The sequence below is a fragment of the Chelon labrosus genome (genome assembly GCF_963514085.1).
Source record: "Chelon labrosus genome assembly, chromosome: 11".
NCBI classification, from domain to species: Eukaryota; Metazoa; Chordata; class Actinopteri; order Mugiliformes; family Mugilidae; genus Chelon; species Chelon labrosus.
This window is the reverse complement of record NC_140344.1, coordinates 3,198,702-3,223,050: the sequence shown is the minus strand read 5'-3', so window position 1 is coordinate 3,223,050 and position 24,349 is coordinate 3,198,702. Positions and strand designations below refer to the sequence as shown.

The 24,349-nt window shown below is 39.0% G+C and overlaps 1 protein-coding gene across 1 annotated transcript in view; it reads right to left on the bottom strand.

Moving 5' to 3' along the window:
- cadps2 (Ca++-dependent secretion activator 2) overlaps positions 1-24,349 on the bottom strand; it is a 184,383-nt gene that overhangs the window by 11,174 nt on the left and 148,860 nt on the right. The window contains exons 19-25 of the mRNA XM_084555350.1: positions 20,461-20,602; positions 15,523-15,678; positions 15,114-15,261; positions 12,299-12,313; positions 9,614-9,688; positions 9,305-9,388; positions 176-283 (exon numbers count right to left, since the gene is read on the bottom strand). Of these exons, the coding sequence (XP_084411476.1) occupies positions 176-283; positions 9,305-9,388; positions 9,614-9,688; positions 12,299-12,313; positions 15,114-15,261; positions 15,523-15,678; positions 20,461-20,602 (728 nt within the window). The remainder of the gene's footprint in view (positions 1-175; positions 284-9,304; positions 9,389-9,613; positions 9,689-12,298; positions 12,314-15,113; positions 15,262-15,522; positions 15,679-20,460; positions 20,603-24,349) is intronic.

Genomic DNA, 24,349 nt, shown 5'->3' with positions numbered 1-24,349 from the left:
ATAATTTTTATGAACTATTTGCTTGTTTCCCACTTGCCTGAGTGTGCATTTTGCTTTCAAAGATGATCTCAAATATTCACTTGAATAATACTACTAATAAAAAACAAGAGTAAACTCCAAAAATAAGACTTAATTTGCAGTAACCTGAAACTGAAGATAAGAAATGAGCACTCACATCAAACACCTTTTCAATGTAGAGCTCGTCGTTGACACGGTCTCGGAGGATGTCCTGGTTCTGCCGTACGAAGGTGATGTAAGTGTCGGCCAGATCCATCCCTGGTTTCTGCAGGGCAGAGGTCAAACACAGACTTGAAGATTGTATAGGGTAGATGCTGAATATACAGAACTGTCAGACATTTACAGCAAGCACTTTATTGAGACTGGTTTTGAAAATGTAAACATGGCTGATATTCATGGTGCACTACTCAACAAGACAGTCCAATCAAGATATACCCCAGTGGTTGTGCATGATGACCTCTGCACACATTCTGAATGGTGAAGTTTAAAATTTAGTCGGTGAGATGGATCAGATCCCCAAAAGGATAATGTTAACAGGAAAACATGCAAACTGAATCTCTGACCACATCACAAATTCAGCTTTGTAGGCAAAGCTCACATCATATGTGCTATTCTGTACGAAGGGCATTCTGATTTTCTCACATCAGTTTGCTCCCAGCCCCCAGTTTGGTGGTGAGCTACTGGTGTCACTGTAGGCATACAGACCTCCAGTGGATGAACTGAACAAAATCAATAAATCATCAACACTGCACTTTCTTGCTGTGTAGTCATGGCACTTAGTGGAAAAGTATTTTTGGCCAACACATGTCTTCTCCTTTTCAGGCGTGTGCACACTGTCCGTAACAATAAAAGTGTAAATACTTGTCGTATCTAAACTTTTATCTGTACAGGAGATTTCAGTACATCTTTCACTGCAGTCAGTGTCGGTGATGAATTTCATTTAATACACAGGGGGCAGTGTATAAGAAAAAAAAGCGGGATCTGCTGTATGTAACAATTTTGATAAAGCCTTTAAGACTTTATGTTGCCAATGGTCTGCATCTCTGCTGTTCTCTCTCTTGTCTTTACAAACATATTGTCTGCAGAGGTCTGTGCAAGAACTCTGCAGCTGCTCTAAACTTGGGTAACACTGTTTGACAAACAATGGCATCTAGATTGAGAGAAGACTTTCAATCCATGATTCCATGGATTCCAAATTAATCCATGATTAATTTCTGCTACAGTGGTGTCCTAGAGTTTGAGACCGCTTGTGAATTTATTTCCCAGAACAGAAACAGAATTCTTCCGAATTCTTCCTTACAATTGATAGCATCAATTGAGTGAGGGTACACCCTGGACAGGTCTGCAGTATATCGCAGGGCTAACACAGTCTTTGGACATGTCTTTGGACAGTGGGATGAAGCCAGGGTACCCACAGAGAACACACGCAGACACAGGGAGAACATGCAAACTCCACACAGAAAGGCCCAGTCAGCCTGGATTCAAATCCAGAAACTTCTTGCTGTGAGGCATTAGTGCTAACCACCACAGCACTGCGCCGCCAGCATAAACTTAACAATTTGAATTAAAGGTAAAATAATCTAAAAAATTCAAGCCTGTGACAGTATAATGACAGTTATGCTGGAGCACTGCAGCATAAATCTTATACATAGTACTGATGTGGAGGTATAAATTGTTTGATATTTTAGCCTCAACTCACCGAACTGATTGACTGACTAACCCTAACCCCAACCAGAGAATGTTTGCTGTTTGGCATGAATCATATTTGTCAGTAAATTAGAAAGTATGCCTTAACAAAACCAAATTAAAATAGTTCATGTGAAGAAACCCACCAACATCTCAGAACTGAAGTGGTATTGTAATGAGGAATAAGCTAAAATTCCTGCAAGCCGCTGTAGATGACTGAATCAGCAGTTACCAGAAAGGTTTAGATGCTGTTATTGCTGCACAAGGAGGTCACACCAGATGAATAAAAGTATAATATTTCACTTTCATTTGTTTAATTGGGTTCTTTTTGTCTACTGTCAAGACTTAAAAATATGATGTTTTGGGTGATTTTCAGTCACAAATGCAGAAAATTCTGAAGTGTGCAATCTTACTGTATAAGTACTCCGATTTTACACACTAAATCAGTGTTATCCTTTAGTAAAGATGTCCAGCGTTCCCAACTGCTACATGGGTGAAAAGAAGACAAAAACAATCTACGTTCTGTGTGTTAGGAGCAGCAAAAAGCTGCTGAAGCTGTTACACTGGAGGAAATGTTAACTGCTGGGGAAGCAGTGGTTTGTGTGGCGTAGAGAGGACAGGGGCAGGAGAAGTGGTTAAAGCCCTGTTCATTCATACTCCCTGCGGTCAGGGGAGATTACAACTGTAATGCCTATTGTAATTGTCTTGACATCCTTCACACCCGTTTTCTCTGAGCCGACATGCGTTGGCCCCAGGGGGGTTGTTGTTCTGCTACAGCGCTGTGGAGCATCGCACAGTGGTGGAAAAACAGGGAAATGGAACCTCCAGGAACACGGAAACCTTTTGGCTTCACTTAGAGGCAGAACAGAGATTGGAGACTGATTCTGATTTGGAATCAAGAATTTTAAAACAGACAACACAAAAGTCATAATGGAATCATGTCACATAGCATCATGGACCTTAATAAGTCCCTGATGATTGACAGAAAAAGAGGCATCTGAAGGACTGAACACATAGCTCATTTTTGGCGTATTTTCTCAACAAGGTTTTTTTTTTTTTTTGATGGATATGAATTTGACAAATTAATTTGCTCATCCAGAGAAGCAGAAACTGTAGTCTTTACTATTTATTTTACCATATTCTCTTTAATATTTGATCATGTGTCTATTATGTGGCTTTTATAATGCTAGAGCTGTTAACAAGACTTGCATTTCTTTTTAAACAATGACAATAAACACCTCTTGTATTCGACTCCTTCTCTCTGACATGATCCTTTTCACAGATGCAAAACTGTGAGGGTCTCTGAGGTTTTTGCTTGACATTAATTTTGTCATTTGCCAATTGCGTGCCTACAGCAGTCCATACAGCTGAAGTATACAGTTAACTTTAACACATCCACCCACGCTGATGCCCAGAGTAAAAATAATGAATACTTTCAAGTAGTTGCCTGAAAAACAAATTAATTGGCAACTCTTTTGATGAGAAATTCATTTTTGATTTTCATCTAGTCCTTTTCCAAACAGTTTCTGGATGCACTTTTCCCACGTGAGGATTAGGTGCTTGTTTCTACACGCCAGTAGAAGACAGTGTAACCTTTGAGGTAAGTTCAATGTTTTCTGATAATAAAACAGCATGTGTTTCAGAGCTCTAGATCAGCTACTGCCAGACTGACATCAGTCATAGACATGTAGCTGAAATTCAGACGGACCGGTGAACAAGAAAATCTGCAGATAGCAGGGGTAAAAGTGGGGTCAAATGGCTGCAGGGGGATTGCTGTGTATATGTGGAAAAGGAGGGGCAGCTTCAGTGTTATATTCATCTAGAAGAAGGAGGGGTCAGGCCAGTGACTGACAGGACTGTCAGAATTGGCGTAATCCTGTGGACTGAGCGGAGAAATGAAAACCTGGCAGATCGAGGATTGCTGGTGAATGATGATCAGAAATGTTGACGACAACGAGCGAGTTACAGTACTTGTCACATTGTTTCTAATGTGTTCCAGCAGACACTTCCAGGTCATGTCCACATTAAAGTAAGTATATGTTTACATGTCAAAAGGTTTCTGTCACATATGGTGATTTCTGTTTTAAGTTGCTAAAGCATCCTCGCATGCTGAAAAACTGAAAGGACAGTAGGATCTGCATGCTACATCAACATCATCCTTCACATCTGTTGTCTGCCACCAGGGAGTTCTTCTTTGGAGGTACAGATGTGTTCCAAGGACCAACTCAAAGCAAGCCTTCGCTACTGCAACATAAAATATGGATCACTTTGATAATGGTGAATAGCTTCCAACAGCGGTCCATGTTAGGTTAACAGTTAAGTGTTTGGGGATGTGCTGTAACCTGCTGCTAAAGTCTTGGTGCCATATACCGCAAGGCACCTTCAAAGGTCTTGTTGAGACCCCAGTTTAGAGTGGGTTTGGTTGGGCAGGGGTGGTCATAACATTGTTGGTCCATTACTGGAGGTGTCCACAAGTATAGGCTGGAGAGATGGATTATGGTGGAAATGTAAAAATAAATCTGCATGAATGTGGTCCGGCTCTAAGTAAGAGACAAAAAAAAAAAAAAAAAACATACTACAACATTGTGTGTATGTGTGTGTCACTGGCAACATATCACTGCCCCTGTTGTCACTGGAGACATCTATTTTCACCCTTCCATCCCCTTAAGGCTTGTCTCAATCATTCACCTCCCCTTTCTCTTGTTCTGACGAGGTGACAAAGCAGCGTGACAGATCGGAGACGCCGGCACAGTTCCAGCCACCGAGATTAGGAGTTTAACACGAGAGGAAAGAAAGACAGAGAGGAAAAAAAAAACACATACAAGGAGCTCAGCGCTCTTGTCACGCTCTGCCCTCTCAGCCTGTTTTGTCTCCTTCACTGTTTCTTCACTTGTAGCCAAACACCAGTAATCCTGTCTGCGCCCGGATAATGGATGTCTGGTTGCTCGTCAGCATTTGACAGCAACAAAAAAAGAAATTGACAGTGTAAAATTAAGCAATGTTCCTGTTCAGATACAGATGGGGAGTGGTAGAGGACTGGAGTTTGTGTGTGTGTGTGTGCGTGAGGGGTGACGGGATTTGATAATGAGTGGTTAGCAGGGAGGAGGGCAGTGAAATGCCAGGTAATTACACACTGCTATGGGCCCTGTTTCCTGCTGTGGTTTCATTTCATTTCAGCCAGGTGCATGTAGTGTTTGTGCAAATATGCATGTTTGCATGTCACAGCACGAAAAGCCTCTATAATTTAAAATAACTGTAAAACACAAAAAAAGAAAAAAGATTATTAACTCTTGCACCAATAAAGACTCATTAAACTTCAACCAATGAGGGTTTACTGACATATTAATGTCATTTACTGTCATATGTCCATCAGCATGTCAAAGCGATTACTCCAGTGACTTGTTTTGTCGAACTGACGGTCTAAAAAAGGCTATAAAAAATTACATTTAAAATTTATGAAAAGCAGACAAACAAAAAATATTAAATTTGGAAAAACAACCTCTTTGTGCTGAAAGTGAGAGACCAGATTTTTATTTGACAAATAAATGGGACCGTTTGTTTTGAATAATTATGTGAATGTTCGTTTGTAAATATTTCTGTTAAAAATAAATCATTTACTGAAACCTAAAAAGATCCTGTCTAAAAGATGGATTTTGTATATTCTTTCAGCTTTTCTCACAACATCTATCATATTTTTTTTCTCTTACCAAAGGGGAAAAAAACAACTGAATACACACTGCGTTCAGAATCACATTTACTCAAATTAAAACGACATATGTTAATTTGTCAAACCTCATATAGTACTTCTTGAAACTGACATTTCCCCATATGATTTTATACAGTATGGTACGTAAGATAAATATGTACTGTATGTATTTTATGACATAGACTCAAAAGAGAAATTCTTTTTGTAGTATTTTACATTTCCATAATTTCTTGTGAGATTATAAAATAATACTACTTGACTCATTCATTAGGGATGTGTTTTACTAAAAGAGAATCAAACCAGGCACCTTGTCTACGGGCTGAACCCCCTAAACTAGAGAAATGTTTGAGGGACTGCGTTGTGTTGAAGATGGTGAACAGCCAGTAATGATCCCTCTTCCAATGTTTGTGTTTCTGCTTTGCCAGTGTGCATATGTTTGATATGAGCATGTGCGGCTGTCAGTCACTGGTATCTTGGCTGTACAGGCGTGAACACGTCCTGCTGAACACGTGTGAGTCAGCGTGGGAAACACACACAGTTTATGCCTCCAATCATTTAGTATCGGTATACTCTAATATCACAATCCACTACAAGCAAAGGCCATTCACTGCAAGTATTAATGACGTTAAACACTTTAATCATTGTGTGATCCAAGTTCATCTGGAAGGAAGCGAGACCACTGACAGAAAAAGAAAAGAAGGACAGAAGCTACACCTGCCAAAATAATACTAAAATTATCTCAGAAATTTAATTAACACTTGGTATACTATATAATGTGTGTGTATGTTATTTTCGTTTAGAAAAATAAAACTGAATATTTTTTTTAAAAAAAACAAAAAAGCATAAGGTGCCAAGAGAGAGTCCAAAGAGGAGCCACTGGTATATTTTATCATGTCAATGCAGAAAACCAAATCAACTGTTTTTCATTATAACCACAACCACTTTGGTTCAATTTTTTTTTCAAATAAAGTTTTGTCAGCCAATACTAGCCATCATTAAAGCTTTAGAAACCGCTGCTCAGCCCCTAAAGGCTGCATTTAAAATTCTCTAGTCTGAAACTCTAGTCTGTAATATTAAACAATTTAGAAGTTTAGAGTTAATTAACATGCCTGTAAAATTATTGCTAACTTGTATAATTAACATTGGTTGGTGAAAGCTGGTAATATCTAAAAATGATGATTTAATAAGTTCAAACTGAAAATGTAATCTGAGATCATTAAAAAATAATAGTTGAGAGTCTGCTATAAATACTTCAATGTAAATGTAAAAAAAAAAAAAAAAAAAATAGAAATTAACCAACGAGATGAACGCAAAAGTATTTTAAAAAATGCAATAATTCTCTCAGCAATGTAAAGAAATGTAAAGACAAATTCAAGGATGAAATATGAAATATGAAGATTCTCAGACGCCCAGGACATGATCTTAAAATGTATGAGACTAGTTAGAGCTGAAGGAGTGTTTTGGATGAGAGGAGACATGTCCTTTTAGAAGATGTAAACAGTCCTGTTGCTTTGTTTTAGTGCTGAGATGTGTTGAGGAGGAAAGCTTCATCTTTCCGTGACAAGGTGTGGGGGGGTGGAGCTGTAAGGCTCCGGCCCCTGCTGTTCATTATAAAAGAGGCTTACCTGAGTCAGGTTCCCTCCAAACAAAAGACCAAAAGGCCAAGGTAGCGGTTACATTATAATTTCAGGGAAGGAGGGGGCTGAGAGGGAAGTCTGGATGGAACCAGAGAGCATTATGGGAAAGGAGGGAGGTATTGTGGTGGGTCAGGGAATTAGGGAGGTTAAGTGAGGTAGTTATGCTTCTCTTTACCTCATCTGTTCAGTGACTCAGTGCAGAAAGTTCTCACATCTGGTGTTTCAGCACCAACTTGTAAAAAACTGTGAGTATTGACTGTAACTGTAGAATACTATCTCTGCTTTTAGCATTGTTACTCTGTTACTCATTTAGTATGCTCATCATATGAATCCTATATCAAATCATATGAGTGAATAAGCAGGCCCTTAATCTACTTGGGCTTCATATATACAGTCCATGTGTGCTTGGACTGTATATATGAAGTTAACTGTAAAATGAAAAGACACTGTGGTCTGACATGTACATGTCAGCCTTCCTGTATAGTCTCAGCGTGTACAGCTCACACTGTACGGGTCAATCAGTAGAGCATCATTTGGAGCACACACTGAACACAAGCACGAAGCTCCAGGCCGGTTTTGTCCAGAGACAGTTCTATTAAATTTTATTTTAAAAATTTATTAAACACTGATAGCACTCACATGGCTGTATGTTAAATATGTAGATGCAGCCAGTTGAATTAGTTGAGCACAAAGACTGGAAACATTCTGTTTCACCTGTACAAAAACCGAAGTGCAAAAACAGGACTAGTTGCCAAGCAACAGTGGAGACACCAAGATGTTATTGGTTCCAGCTAAGAAAACAGTCCAGCGTATAAAAGTGAAATATAAGGAGTTATTTAGTGAGTGGGTGGATTTTGTTATCTCAGGATGGATAAAAGTTAGTTGTTCCCACACTTTGCTTTTGGACAAGAACATATAAGACATCATCTAAGATCAGCTGCTGCTCAGTGTAGCTTCAAATCTGCCGTTCAAAAGCATTATTTCTAAAATGTTAAACTTTAAAGTTTGAAAAATGCATCATGTTGAAAAACAAATGATGAAATTCATCCATCACCCCGACATCCATACCTTCACTTTTCTACTCTCAACATAAAGAGCCCATTGATTCCTGTAGTGCAATGAACTCAATAGATATAAATCAAGAAGTCCAAAATGGTCAAATATAGACATAATCATTAAGCAATTTTAATTCAATAAAAACATTTTAGGCAATCAAATAAAATTGCCAATGATAATTTTAATTATCCACTCAGAGCACATCAGCTTGTTTCATCATTTTTAAAATTAAAATTATGTTTTATAGCTGTCAAAAACATGTCCTGTCTCACTATTCCTAATTATTCCTAGTCCTTGTATTTGTAATTTGGATTAAAGCCTGAGAGATTTGAAAAACTGATTTTAAAATATCCTTAAATCCCAGTGGATGCTTATAAAAGCTGCCAGAATTCATATCTCAGAGATGCAAAATGTAAAACGTGCAAAAACCCAAATCTCAGGGGAATTGTACTTTGTTAATTTCGATCTGTTTATCACTTTAGAAAACGAGGGGTCACCTTCTCTTTGTGAGATCTAATTCTGGAGAATAAACCTCTCTGTCTGAGTCGCACATTGAATGTTGTCCAACGTTAATGCCTCACCACTTCAACACTTTAACTTCAGTGTTGTACGCGTCGTTGTGTTTCTCCCTCCGTTCGCCTAATCGCAGCATCTGATCTTTGCCACACCGCCACAGTTCATTAATCGCTCGACACCCGAATGCTGCCACCGCCCACAGAATCACAAAACACATCTCCAAGGACAAGAGTGCAATCAATTAGATTTGTTGCATGATCTTTGGCTCTGGAGCTGCGCAAGGAATTAAAACCTTCCTTATCATTCGCACATATTTAACCCAGTGTGACAAACACACACAAAAAAAGCAACTGACAGAGGCTCAATGCAAAGTGCAGCCACTTTGCATTTTTTGCTCAACGCTTTGACTGCCTGAATGTGAATGGACACAAAACTATGTGACAGACAAGGTGAAAAACAAAAACAGCAAATCGACAGACTCACAGGGACTTCCACATATTTGGCAGCTGCTTTCACCTTTCAGGGGGAGGCAGAGGGAGTCGTAGGAAAGGGGAGAAGAAGAAGAATGATACTGAAGTTTAGCTGAGAAGATTTGGTTTCCAGCAAATAACAGGTTGCCTCTGTGAACAGTGAAAGAAACAGCTCAGCGCTCTCTTTTTTGTGGAACAAAAACATGGTTACTCACTGTGAAAGAGAGGATTGAAGAGAAGAAAGTCCCTTCATCATATCTTGAGAGCTTGGAGAGGACGCAGTCTAAAACAGAGGCAAACTGCAGGCAGTGGGGGGGAGAAATAACCACAATTTAGAGTCAACATTTTCATCTTGTATCAAGAACTTTCAAGTACATTCAGCCAATATATATTCCCTTTAAATTAAAAGTAACCCCACACCCTGAAAAAACTGACTATTTTAGTATTTGACAGATATTACAAAAAAATATACAACAGTACAAAGACAGCTAGAAGGTTTGTTTCGGAGATAAAAAGGGATTTACCTTTGAGACAAGGCTGGAAATCATTTCTTTGAACGCCTCGTCAATCAGAACATCGATTTTGGAGTGGTACTGTTGCTGAATGGGTGAGGGGGCATGGAGGTGGGGAATAGAAATGTTTTTATGAGAGACATGGAGGGGAACAAAAAGCAATATTTTGTTATTTTCAGGAAAGTGATGGTACACAAAGGTTAAAAATGACTCCCTGCTTTCCTCATACACGACAATATTGTCTGTACTGTAAAAGACAGAAATAAAAACCTACAACACTCTGTATGAACATCGAGTCTACACACACAAACACAAGTGCACACACCCCCACCGACACAGCAAGGCGTGAAAAACCTTCCCATCCGTGAAACGCTGCTGAGTTAAGCAGCTAATAGGATGCATTATTTGGCTGAATAACATTCCCATCCGCGCTGGAAACGCAAAGGAATCTGAAGGATACTTTTTGTGCGTCTCCCTACAATTAGAGCAGCCTTGTATTGCTCTAAAGCACCGGTCCAGCTGCGAGGACCAAAGGCTCACACAAGATTCAATTAATCCGCCATTTCATGTCCCCCGCCCCCCCCTCCTGGAAAAAATATTCATGGCACCTTTTCCCTTGAAGGAAGGAGAGAAAAAAAGGCTGGGGCTGAGCGCTGAATGGCAGCAGCAGCAGGGGAGTTCATCTCTTGGCGACAATGCCCTTTCACTGGCCATCCAAAGAACACCCAAATTAAAAATTTCAATCAACAAAGCGCACAGATCGCTGACAAATTGTGGGTCCAGGGAGGTCACCGCCAATTTTTTTCCCCTTCCACAAGTCTACAAAACGGCAGCTCTCTTTCAGTGCGCTGAATCTTTCTGGCAAATCTTGAGGGCCTTTCTTTTCTCTCTTTTTTACCTCAATTAACACTGCTGCTTTTTCCTACAATGATGGCAATAAAAAAGCAGAGACGGATAGAAGAAATTGTTTGGTCTTTGCCATATGCAAAGCAAATACTGAAAAGAACAATTATTTCTTTTAAAAACGTTTATTTGCTTGTTAAGCTGCAGCCACTGCTTCTACTTCAGCTCTGCAAGATCTTGTGGCTCTGAATTGGGTCACATTTTTAACAAGACCCCAGAACACTATTGAACTGACCCCAGCAACAACACGGCAGCAGACTGATTAGCATTTTTAGTGATTTTGGTTGATCAGCCCAGTTTACCAGGAATCTATAAAAACAGAATTTATTAATTAAGGGGAGAAGTTTCTCTTCTAGATTAAACTGTCAAGTGCAGATTCTTTACAAGCCGTCTGCTCGCTTGCCAGTCAAATTACCGTTTTCCCCATAAACAACAAGGGAAAAAGGGAGCTGTGGCAGAATTTGGCTTAAAAAATGGCAGACTGAAATGGACGACGGTCAGCCACTGGCCAGTGTCAGGCTGTCTGTGGTCCTAGTGTCCCATACTATTGGCACTAATCAGACTTCTGTCTGTGACTTATTAGTCACATGGTGAACCCATAGGTGAGAGATATCGCTCTCATTGGCTGTTCAGTTTGGTGAAGCAATGCGCGAGAAGAGAAACAGACTCTTCTAGCTTTCACCTTCAGCTGAACAAGACTGTATTTTCATGATGATCGTCTGGGAATGAAGAACTGAAAAACAATTGATCAGCTTGTTAAAAAAAAAAAAAAAAAAGAAAAGTGGCGTGTGTAGATAAATACGCAGGGTGATTAGATCGGCCAGCAAGTAGCATCAATAGTCAGATGTCAGCCTGTTGCTCTGTTCCTGAAAACACTGTATGTTTGTAAGTGTAGCATACGTCATGTTTACATAAAAAGCATTTGAGTTTTTTTCTGATTCCTCATGTGCATATGATGAAAGAGATGTATGCTCCTCTTTCAATCATTCTATCTGTCTACATGGATGGCATAACGACTTGTTCTATAATTGCACTTAACCAGAATTTTTAGAATTTTCCTGAGTATTACTGTCATGAATTCTGTTGTGTGTGTTTTGACAAGTAACTGCAGGTGACCTGCACACAATAATCCTATAATATAATGTAAAGAGGTTGCACAACAACAACACGAATGGGTTGGGTGTGTCTTCAATTTAGATACCATAACTGATGACAGCATATCATAACACTTCTTGTGTTGCAGCGAATGTCCACAGCCAATAAGAGATAATAATAATAATCAAATCAATCTCTAAATCTACAATGTGTCAACTATTCAGGAACGAAGAAACAACAGTACCTTGTTTAAAGGCTAGTGCCATTCCAGTTTTCAACATTAGGGGTTTGGGTTTTCTAAGCATGAGAAGAATTTCCAGGAAATGAAATGAAATGAAAACAATACCACCAAACAATACCACCTGATGACAATGATATGATACTGTGATGTCGCTTGTTACAAGTTCCAGAGAGTCCCAGCCTTGCAGATTCTTTAATTTTCTCTGTCTCACATACTTGGGTGTGGGCAAAGAAAAGAAGTATAAGATTGTAAAAGCTTTTAATGATTATGAATGGGCAACAAAGTGAACAGCTCAATGTTAAAAGCAAAAATAAGAAGTTTGGAATTAACTTTGGTGTATTGTTCAGAAAACCCCTAACACGACTTCACTTTTATTTCCATAAACTATTTCAGTACAAGGAAATGCTGAATTAGGTAGGGACGGAAAGAAAAGATGATGAGAGGATGGAGGTACTTACCCATTGTTTGTCAATCTGGGATTCAAACAGTGATGTAGAGTCCACGTGGACAGGGGAGAACATAACAGGAAGACAAAGAAAAGAAGGTAATCACAGTGAGTCAATTAGATTTTAAATTCTCTGTTACCATAACAGAGTTAAGAAATTAACAGTGAAGTGAAATTATGAAATTGAAGTGTAACATATTTCATGGTGGCCTAAGACCTGAGGCATGCATTTAATGAATGGGCTGTTTGTATTTCCAATTTTGTAAAAAATTCAGTTTTTGTCCACAGAGGTGATCATAATTTTCAGTAATTATTTCCCTAATGTTTTAAGTTCTTCTGTAGTTTTTAACCTTGAAGCAAATATTTAATCTTATAAGTCATATTGTCTAACAGCATACGCATTTTCTTTGTGATATTGAATAAGAGAGAGCAATTGTGAGACTGTGTAACACTTCTTTGAGTTGTTAAATCCAACATTATCATGGTATATATCACCCATTGTCAGCTTTAAAAATCAAACGTGAAAACCAGCACTAAGAAGACAAGTTGTAAAGGCTTTTCTCCTTTTCAAAACTCCTGAGAATAGATCATTCTTCAGTCAGAAACTCACATATTACCATTTAACCACCAAGGTTATTCAGACAGAGTTTTAAAGCTGAATGAAGTTCACGCTGACAAACAGAACGTTAAAAAAGTGACACTCTGTCAGACGAAGGTCTGTTGTATGTAGAAACGCAGATAGACTTCATGAAATCAGTTTGTTCCTCTCAACTGGACGGACGTGAAATGTTTAGATCTGACCTGTTTGTTGACATCTCTATCCAGGATGTTAATTATGTTATACAATAAAGTGTTTGTGCTGTTGCTTCTGATAAATGAAAAAATGGAGATATGTTCTTCCAGTTGAATGTACATGTTTGTATATTTAGAAAAATACCTTCAAATCCTTACATATAAAATTAGTTTTCTTTTCCTTCTCAAAGCTTCTGGTTCTCTATTATCGTCCTTCTAGTGTCAATGTAAATATCTCAACAGTGTATAGTATATTCCAGATGCTATAACCTGTGACCTCACCTTTCCTCCTTGTGATGCCAGTACTAAATATGATGGCTTAAATTAATGAGGGAGAAAGACACTGGTGAAGACACAATAAGAACAGCGGAGGCCAAGTTGGCATACTGCTTTGGCTAGCTTTAGGTAGCTTTGGCTAGTGATGCCAAAGCCAGTAATGAGCAACCGGAAACTAAGAAATAGATAGGTTCATTTAACACAACACTAGAAAAAGTAAAATAACTTTATGAAAATGATTTGTTTTTAATATGAGGGGGTAGCATTTTACTAAGCATATACACACACTGCATAATTGTACTACATACCATTACAGCATTAAATGTGCTTTTTGATGACTGCATATGATGTACTTGCGAACCAGCAGTGGCAGTAACAGTATATGTGGTTGCTGTTTACATGGTCAAAGCTGGTATACAGCGTGTCTCTGCAGGCAAGGTTCAGTGTGTGTCAGCAGGAGTAAATGGACAGAAGGTGTTTTCGAGCAGCAGAGGCCTGGTGGAAGCTGGAGAAGTGAGGATGCTGAAGGTTAAGAGAACAGCAAGCTTAGCTCTCTGTCAAGACTGCCGGCGGCCAAGGGTTTTGCTCTCAGCGACGTCAAGGCCGCTGCCTCACACAGACTTCACGGTCATCCATTTAACAGCTCATGTCGAGCGTTTCAAGTGAACACAAATACTCCTGAACTCCCCTTCTGCTGGATGTTTGGAGGGAAACTGTCATGTTTTAGTGGCTGATCTGACAGTTTGACTTGACCCGTTCAGTGTAAGGCGGGAAATAAAAGACGGCTAAGGGGTTCTGGAAGCTGGCGCACTTTCACTCTGTGAGGAATGAGTCTCTGATGGTGAGTTGTGAGATGCAAATTGAAAAATACATCCATCCATCTCTTTAGCTGATACTCAGACAATTCTTGACAAACAAAATATATATTCTGCCATTGTGGAGACCATTTCAAAACGGCCCTAGTTGAGATTGTGCTGTTGTTTCAGATTATTTGCATGTACTAGTTCAAGTGTTGAGGACATTGCCAAGACCAGACCTGATTATACCAAAATCATGTAATACAGCACTTAATTTCAGTAAAGTTGCAGAAATTAAAGGGATCCACTCAAAAAGGGTGAATCTGCATGAAACTTTAACTGTTATCCAAACAAATATTGTCCCTGCCAAACATCTTCTGGGATGCCTAGTATGTTGCCAGTTTACTAGCCAGCCAAGGTAGCTTACTGGTCACTATGTCACCACCACAACATCTCACCAGACAAGATAAAACAACACCGTCATATCCGCTGATCCTTTTTACATTCAGCATACTGACCATCATTGGGCTGACAGAATGCAGTCTGATGCTAAATCTCCACTACTTTTACTGTTATCACAGAAATGTGTGCAATACAGTATTTACTGCTGTCAAGTCTATGACACTGAAAAAAGTTCATTTGTGCATAAAATAATTCAAATTTTATAAAATACTTCAAATCTTAACCACTGTTACAAAACAGAAGATGTCCGAGACTGGCAGATTAGTTTTTGCTGCTTTAAGAAAATGAACAGATTGTAAAATGAATGGGTTGGATTGAGTTTGTTTATTACTGAGTATTGTTTTTTATTAATATTCAAATATAATCTTCTAATAACGAAATGGAGATTCTTGTGAGTGACTCCTGACACCAGTGATGCTTTTCTTTTTCAAAAATGAATAAAAATAAAAATCTGTAAAGGGTTAAAACTGACTTATAAACCCTTATGTTATATTAGCTTACCTCCTGACCGCTGTCCAGCACGCAGAGTTTGGAGCACTGCTTTTTGGCATCCATTAGCACGTTGAACATGGTGCAGACTGACAGCGGCACTCGGAAGTCTGTCGACTTACTTGCTTTCTGTATTTTGGCATCAAACGCAGATTTTGTTCTGGGGGACAAAACACAAAGCCACATTCATGACTGTTTATCATGGTGCTGTTTTCATCAAACAGTGACGCTTTTTTGGAAGATTATTAATTATAATAAATAAGTTAATGATTTTCAAAAAGGAAAATATTTCAAGTCAGACATTAGTTTTCTCAGATTTGAACTAAATGCTAAGAGCAGTCGAGACCATCTGTTATTCGATCCAACAGATGTACATGAACACAGAAATCCTGATCTAACTATGGTGACCCCTCAGTCTGACCTCTTAACGCAAGCCTCCATCATATCGCTGGCCATCAATTTGAGTCTCTGCTCCAGATGTTTGGCGAACTCGGGCTCTGGCCAGTGCAGGTCGAGCACGAACATCTGCAGAGCATCTAGCTTCCAGAACAAATCTTCAGATGTGGCCGAGCCGTTACTGCAGGGAAAACAGAGAGTATAATTAACTGCAATAAACAACAAGCTTTTACACAAACCTGTGCAGCTTTCCAGCGTTGCTAGGGAATCTTCTGCGGGAAAGCTAATTTGTTCGACAAAAAGTAATAGAATGCTTACTATCAATGGACCTGTAAAGTAAAGGGACACTGTTTGCAAAGCAACCTTTCCCTAAGTATTGCTGGTACATCACTACAGGAATAAAGGAGATGTATTCTCAGATAGAATTTATACTTCAAATAAAATGTTCCATTACTACTATATTCCCTTCCACACACTTTTTGGGCACTACACTTTGGCCAGAAAGAGAACATTCTCAGTCTCCTTACATTCTATGTTTTGGTGTACATGTAATCTTATTTTAACCCAATTTTAGGCAAATATATTTATGTTTCTATGTTTTGTAGCTACATTTTCATTTATTGTCATAAAGGTTCTAAAATAACAGTGTAATTTTTGGTTTTGGTCTTTTTCTGTGTCTCGTATGCAAGTGAGACCTTGTCAATGCTTTGTTTCTCTACAAATAAACTGCAGTTGCGCATTATAGACACTTGCATTAAACAGGTAAAAGGCCATCCTGTAAAACGTGGTTCTGAAGCTTCACAGCCGGCGATAAAAACGGAATGTTTAAAGATGTGCTACTTAAAATATGGGGATTATCTCTCTGCAACAAAAAGATCTTCAGATAGTTTTTTAATTCAACCAGTGCTTGTACAAGACTAGTGTATCAGCTTCAGGTGTGGTTCTTCAACAGGTTTGGTTAGTTTAGGTGAAGAGCTGTGTGGTTTCAGCCCGTAAACACGGCACCAGGCTGAAACAGAGACAGATGGACATCTCCCCGCCTTCTCCCCTGCGCACAGGTTACACAGCAACACATGGCAACGCTCGCTGCCTCTGACATCCAAGTGTACAGCGCCCAGCTAGAATGACAGCCACGGGAGGATGGAGGAGGGGGGAGGAAGGTGACAAGGGGGTTAAAACAAGCGCCACTCACTCCCTCACTTTTCTCACTTTGCCTTTAAAAGACTGTTACCTTAACAAGTGGCGCACAGGAATAAATGCTTTGGGCTGAGTCCGTGGTGCAATTAAACGCTCAGTGGCTATCCCCCTCATGTCTAATTAGTGGTGCTCTTCTCAGAGCGCGCTCTGCCCCGCTCCCTGGGGAACGGGACGATCCCACTCGCCCGTCTGTGCTCACTAATGAAGTGCCAGCTTTTTTTTTTTTCTCTCTCTTTTTTTCATGGATTGAGGAGGGCCAAGTGAAGTGAGGTAGAGGAACAGTGTGGTCTGTTTTGTGGGAAAGGCTGGGGGAGTCAGAATGAGAAGCCTTTTTAAGAAACACACCCTCGACCAGCCTCTTGAGACCCTCTCACCCCCCCAAACATGGCCACCAATGCTGATAGTTAGGCTCACTCTAAAACTGGCTGACAGACACATGAACTACAAAGAAATGTTTCTGGGAAGCCACACTGATGGGACTGATATCACAGCTAAATCTGCAGTACAACTGCAACCAATAATTATTTACACTGTTGATTAAGCTCCCAATCAAGTTTGAATTTAATTGATTAACATGTAGTTGCACTAAAAGGCTATCATATGTTTCCAAAGCCCAAGATGATGGCTTAAATAACTTGTTTCTGACCAGCAATCCAAAGGCCAAACATATTTAGATGATACACAACAGAAATTAGAGGGGGTGCCAGAGAATGTTGGATCTCCATTATACATTTTCTATACATACTGCCTCCATTTAGGTACAGTAACACCAGCATTTACATCTTGGATTTGTAAGAGGATTTATAAGACAAAGGAAAGAACTAATTCATCGTGCACCATTCAAATGCACAACAGTAAGTCAACTGTTCACACAGCCCAGCATTCAGGATAGATTCACTCTGTCTTCACTTCAGTAGTCTGCTCAGTATGTTGGTAGTCCAAGCTGCCAAGTTCAGTTCAATACAAACAAGCCTATACACGCTCTGTACATGAGGTTAAGCAGCCTGTTACTCACGACTGAGTTATCGCATTATGATTGTTTTAGTGGCTTTCAAAATGTTTTAATGAGGAAGTAATGTATCGTGTCAGTGACAGTGGTAGTTCATTATATTCAGTTAACTTTGAAAATACATCCAGCACAGAATCTACAGGAGGTTAGCTTTGGTCAAACCTGACACACAAACTTGAATTGACCAGTAGCAAGCCGGACAGAGATGAGCAAAATAGAGGAAGCCAACCCGCACCATCCAAACTTAGTTAACCTCCTCTGTGGAGCAGTGTAGAAACTGACCAGAGCCCAGTAAAATAAATGAAGGTTACACATAGTTATGAGAAGGACTCCATGCAGCAAGTACATCTTTAAAAATAAATAAATAAATTTAAAAAAGCCTTATACTGAGCATTTTCATAAAACCTAAAAAAAAAAAATGAATAGGAGATTTTTTTTTATTTGTGACCACCATGAGGTTCTTGGGTGTTTGTAGTCAAGTCTCCAACACTTAAGACTAGGTGAACCAGATTTTATGATCAAAACTCATAACTCATACCACATATTTTGTGTATAAACCTCCAGTGATGATAACATTGTAGGAATATACTTTGTGGAAAGCACGTCTAGTGTTTATTGGGACTTCGAAGGTGAAGAGAAGCAGGCGAGCTTTATTTGACTTTCAAAATATTGTTCAACTCACAAGATGTCAGGTAGATTTATTCCTTGCAAGCTGCAACAGAAAATTGGGGTGCTGTGTTATTATTACATTGACACTCCTCACATTGTGGCATGCACACAGCACAGCAAAGACTGTGACACATGGCAAATCACAAAATCTTCAGCAACAATCTCTGAGGAATGACGAATGCAGGAGACACCCTGCTGAAAAAGGAGCCACAGTGTCCCAGAAACAATTTAAAACCACGAAACTCAGAGAGTGCTGAGCGTGGCTCATTCAGTCGAAAATAATGCTTTTCCGTTTACTTTCAGAGACCAGGAACAGGATGCATTACTTTTACAGAAGAACAATAAAATGTGAACAGGGGGCCATGCAACTGAGTAACAAGGGGAAAATAATCAATGTAGTTGTTGGAGCTGGAGTGGTTTCTTTATTATAATAATTCATTTTAGCAATGGTTACACCTTGACAAACATGCATACAAACTGAACAGAAACAAAGCTGTCATGCCACTGCTGAGCATGCAGGACAATCAAATGACAATCCAGACTACAGGTCTTCATCCAAACCTCATACTCAGACCTGAGCTGATCCAAGTCTTCTGTCTCCCGCTACTTTAAACATTTTTTCTACAACTGCAGCGCATTCAGTCAGTCAATGAAAATGCAGCATTACTGACTTGAATGTGCTTCCATCATGTTAGAGATTGTGCCTCGTATGTTATGTTTCTTTTTTTTTCAGATTTTATTCATGATGTTATACATTCAAATGTGCATGCTGAAATTTGAACATTTGCTTGTAACAGCCCAATGCTGTTAGTCTTGATGTTGCACACTAACGCAAATATACTAATTATACAGCACTTAGTGTACGTACAGTACACTAAGTGCTGTACAAATGCTGACCATTAGCATGTTAATGTATTAATATTTGCCATTAGCATTAGACACGTGTGTGGCATGGCTCCTTTACGCCTGAATCTGTGTATACAGCTTGCTAAATAAAGCTGAACTCTTGAAACAGGCCAGCTGTGTTTATTTAATGCAGAGCAAGGCCAGAAATGAACTAGTGTGAGGTCATCTGCAAAGACCACAGATGTTAATGGTCTCATCAAATGTTGCCTTTTGTCTGTCTGGATATTTTTTCTATTGAAGAATCCTATTCTGGATGTAAGCACAAGTGGGTTTTTTTTTTTTTTTAGTGACATATTCTCAGCCCTTGTGAGGACCTCTAGTTCAGAGCCTCATAGTCGTCTACCCCGTCATACATACGTGTTTTCACACAGTGGCCCCATCCAGGCCGGCGTAGAGAAGCTGGGCATCTGCGGCAATGTGAGGGGCAGGCTGGGGACTTTGGGAAGAGGAACGCTGGCTAGATTGTTAGTTAATGACCTGCCGGGTCAGAGTCCGCGGCAAGTTTGATCAACGGTGCCAAAGAAAAACGTTGAAAGGATAACAAAGAGAAAGAGAAGAAAAAGTGACCGTAATCATGGGAATTCTTTAGCAGAGCATACACACAGAAGAAGAAGAATATAATAGCAGCCGTTTGTTCAGCCTGCAGTAATTGATGAACAGTAGATGACAATAAAAGACGGAAAAATCACTGCCCGTTTCTATAAATTCATTTTTCCTTCAGATCAGGTGCTTTTTGTCAAAGAGTGCAGTGTGTCCTTGTGTTGTAAATGCAATACTACCTCCTTATGCTCCCCTGCTACCCTGTGCAGCAGTGAATTTGTTCAGAATCTATATGAACCAAATCTACATGTCAGTTTTTATCAAGAAAATGGAACTGGCTTCTTGTACAGGGCCTGACAAGAATTATATCAGATGAAGACCATTTGTGAAATATTCTGTAAATAGTCATTAACACAATCAACTCGTCATTACTTTACTGGAAAATGTGTTGCTCGAATATGATTGAAGATAAAATACGATTTGTAACATGCTATTTAGATTTTTGATTTTTGATTTATTTATGTACACTCATTAATAGGGGTTATAAAGCCCAAAGAAAAGTACGAAGGTTTTGTTTATGCTGCTTAAGGTTTCTTTACCACACTTGATCATTTGCTTGTGATGACAACGGATAACCCTTACTTGACGGACTGCCAGGTCTCCTGCTCAAAGCCACGGTGGATGGACTGGGCAATGGATGACTCCATGAGGTCGATGTACCGCACCACTAGGGGGACAAACAGGTCCTGCAGGTGCTTGTGAAACGTCCCATTGCACAGGTGAGCTGTGGGTCAGTAGAACATGGTGAGCAACTTTTATAACTTTTCAGATTTTTATGAAAAAACTACAACAGACGAACACATTAAATCACAAAAAAATCTTATTTGCAATAGCAAGTATACAGTATTTTAAAAGCCAACTAATACTTCAGAGGATTGTGTCTGTGAAGGTTCTCAGTCATCCAGATCATGGTATATCCAAAAAAAGGTTCAAAAAAGGCAACTGGACTTGTAGAGTTTTTTGAGAAGACGTTTTACCACTTCACTGCTTCAGAGACTTGTTGAAATTTGAACTGAATTAAAACCAATCTTTCCCTAACTAAAGCTTAAGGAGGGTTACCTGCATAAACCTGTTTATATGTGGTAAGATGTGAAGTCTTCAGGTCAGGCAGGGCATAGAGAGAAGTAGCATGACTCAATTAGTATCTACTTTTTTTTGATAAATAGGTAAACCTGAGGGTGCTATTTTGGATTTAGTACCTAACAGTGCTTCTCCAGAAAAATGCAGATGATTAAAATGCATTTTCCTGATTTTATCTCAAAACACTGTACAAAAGTGTAATAGTCCATGTATTTTATGTAATTTTACTATACGCGTTATCATCTGTTTTAACATGAATTAAAAATATCTTTTTGGACTTCAAGGGCAACATAAAATCCTTTTATTAGTTTGTTTGTGAGCCATCCTCATAATCATAGAAATGTTTACTTTAATTTTCCAGAAAGCTAAAAAATCCACTATTTGAAGAAAATAATATATAAAATCATTTTAGGCATGGCATCAGTGTATTTAGTTTTACTCACATAGCACATCCAACACAACAAATGCTTACTAGTTCAACAATACAAGAAGAAATGAAAGATGCGGTCAAGGTAAATTTCTGTCAATCTTTACTGACATTGATTGAAAAAAAAAAAAAAAAAAATTGAGAGGGGGAGAGAGGGGGAGAACAAACAGGAAATGTTTTGTGTATTTATGAATAGTGAACCCTTTTCTGGAACACATCCACACAGCAACAAACAACATGACTTCAGGAATAATGAAACTGTTTTTGGACACCCACTTATTTTTGTAATGTGCTTTTTAACGCGTCAAGGTCTGAACATTGTGGGGGGGAAAAAAACTGAACAGTGACTGTGGAAACTTCAATTAAAGTGTGATAAACATCAACATTGCACTGCTGTATTTGAGATTGCTGTAATATTTTCTTCCCTGATAAACTGCATCTCATTGTTGAGATTTCATTTGACTGTTGGAGAAAAATTTCAGCTCATTGTTTTCTCTTTTCAAGCCCTCCGTCGCCTGCAAGGCTTTGTCTTTGAGCCAGCAGAAATTTGGCAAGATACAAGGCGTTATTTAACGTGGCTGATGCCAAAGTACCTCAAATACAGTAACAGACAGGCAGGCAGATAGACAGCCCAAGGGCACTGTTGGGAACAAAAAACTCAGTGTTTCATTATGTGAAAAGCCGAGGATTCTCTTTTTTTGCGTCTCATATCTTATATTCTTTCTAATTACCATCCTCTGTTCATCCCGTAATTATTCCAAGTGTCATAACATTAGCCAACTCAAATTGGAACATAATGAGGCAATAGATGGTGACAAAACAGATCAAGAGCGGAAATCATAGTTTTGACTGCACAAATAAGGTCTTCCCGCTGATAATTATGTCCAAAATGAGAGGAAAGAGATTAGTTTGAGTTCTGTCCCAGTCAGACGATAAAAAGAAAAAGGAAAAAAGGGTTTAATAAACAAAGACGTTTGACTTCTCTAAACCACACAATTATTTACAGTATCTTTTAGACAACAACACCTTGGCAGTAACTGCCAATCAGATGATCTCAGGTGACTGTATTTCAATGAGTATTTTCAAGTTCAACAAGTGTATTATGTCTCAGTTGTCGTATAGATATTTTAAATGCTCACTTGCTTTTCAGCATGTGAAGACGAGCAGTTGTGAGGCAGGCAGGTTTTACTCTCCGGAGGACAAAAAGGCTAGTGTTAATCATGATGAAGCAGAGCGAGAGGAATTAAAACTAATGAAGTCCTGGGAGACTAGCCTGCTCGTTTCTCACCCAACTATCTCAGGCTTTGCCTTCCTTGCTGTGGACTGTCACTGACACACAATATCATGTACACTTGTGCAGTCACTTTTGATCCCAGAAGCATAGCTCATCTACAGTACAAATCATACCTTTCTGGACCCTTTTCAGATTAACATTTCTTTAGGTAAAGGCTATTATTTTACCCATTAGGTTCTTTAATATCAAACTAAGAAGAAACTTGATTGTTGTACTTAGTGGACGTAAGCACTGTGGTTCTACAACTCAAAATTGGAGGGACACTATTGTCTTTGCCTAGCAGAAGATTGATACTTCTTGTCTGTAGAGCCAGCAGCCAGTTAACTAGAACATAACCTGGAAACTCGAGGAAACAGATAATCTGGGTATGGCCATTTCCTGGCCAGAATCAGTGATCTTCTGGTGTCTTGTCATCATTTAGAGGTAATAAGAGGCCAGCATATAACGCCTAATGTGTCATTTTTATAGTAGGCTTTGGTAAGGGCTAAACAGACAAATTACAAAAATAGTCAGCATCCGATTAATTGACGGTAGATTTTGTTATCTTTGGACAGAGCCAGGCTACCGGTTGGCATTCCAGTTGTCGTGCTCAGCTAAGCTTCGTGACTGGATGTATTCTTGTTAAGAGACAGATACAAGATTGTAATTCTTGTACCTTTCTCTTTTCATTAATCTTTTGGGGTCATGTTGACTGACAAAATGTAAACAGATTCAAAATAAATCACATTTCTTTACAACCAAAAAATACAACTTACAAAAGGTTGTACCTGTCAGACAGAAATACATACAGCATTTGTAAACTGTTAATTTATAGAATCAGACCTGAGTTGCATCGTTGCAATAAAAGTTCTGTAGTAGGTAGGTAGTAGGTTCACTGTCTAATACCTAAATTTGTAGGAATAAATAAATAATGATACTAAAGTGAGACAGGAAACCTCATATGTGTTCATATTCCAGGCAGCCATCTCATGACGAGTAGACTGAAGAATATATTGTCCTTTGACTGGTCGCTTGTGTTAATTACATCTCTGCTAGGGTGTAAAAAGGTGCCATTAACCTCCTCTTGTATGAAGCCTTGTTTTCTCTGGTGTGACCAGTGTTAATTAACTCTCTTAGTAGTAACACATGATTTGTAAAATAAAACGAACCTTGAACCTTGAACACTATGTAATCGGTCTTAAAGGGCATTATATATATATATATATATATGAAAATGAAGAACATCAACAACAGCTAATTGGAATTGAGAGTTAGCAAAGCTAGAGTCCATTGAATGAAATCAGATTCCAGGTTTTGGTTGGAAATAATGTGAATTATAAAAAATTGTCTTCTATTCACAAGGAGCCAATTCTGATTAAATAGTGCACAATATTTGCCATTCAGTTTGATGTATTTATCAAATTCCAACACCTGTGCTGAAATACTTACATCTCTAGATGCTGAAAAGGCATTTGACCAGGTTGAGTGGAAATATCTCTCTTGCCCATCCCAAGGCTTGGCTTTAACTGTGCTTCTATATGCATCTCCAGTGTCATCAGTAGAAAGTAATTAGCTTAGATCTGACTTCTTTAATTTAATGCAATCTACCAGGGCTGCCATTTATTCCCACTGCATTTGTACACTGGCTATCACTTTATGAACCTGACTACAGCAGGGTTTCTATTGGAAGG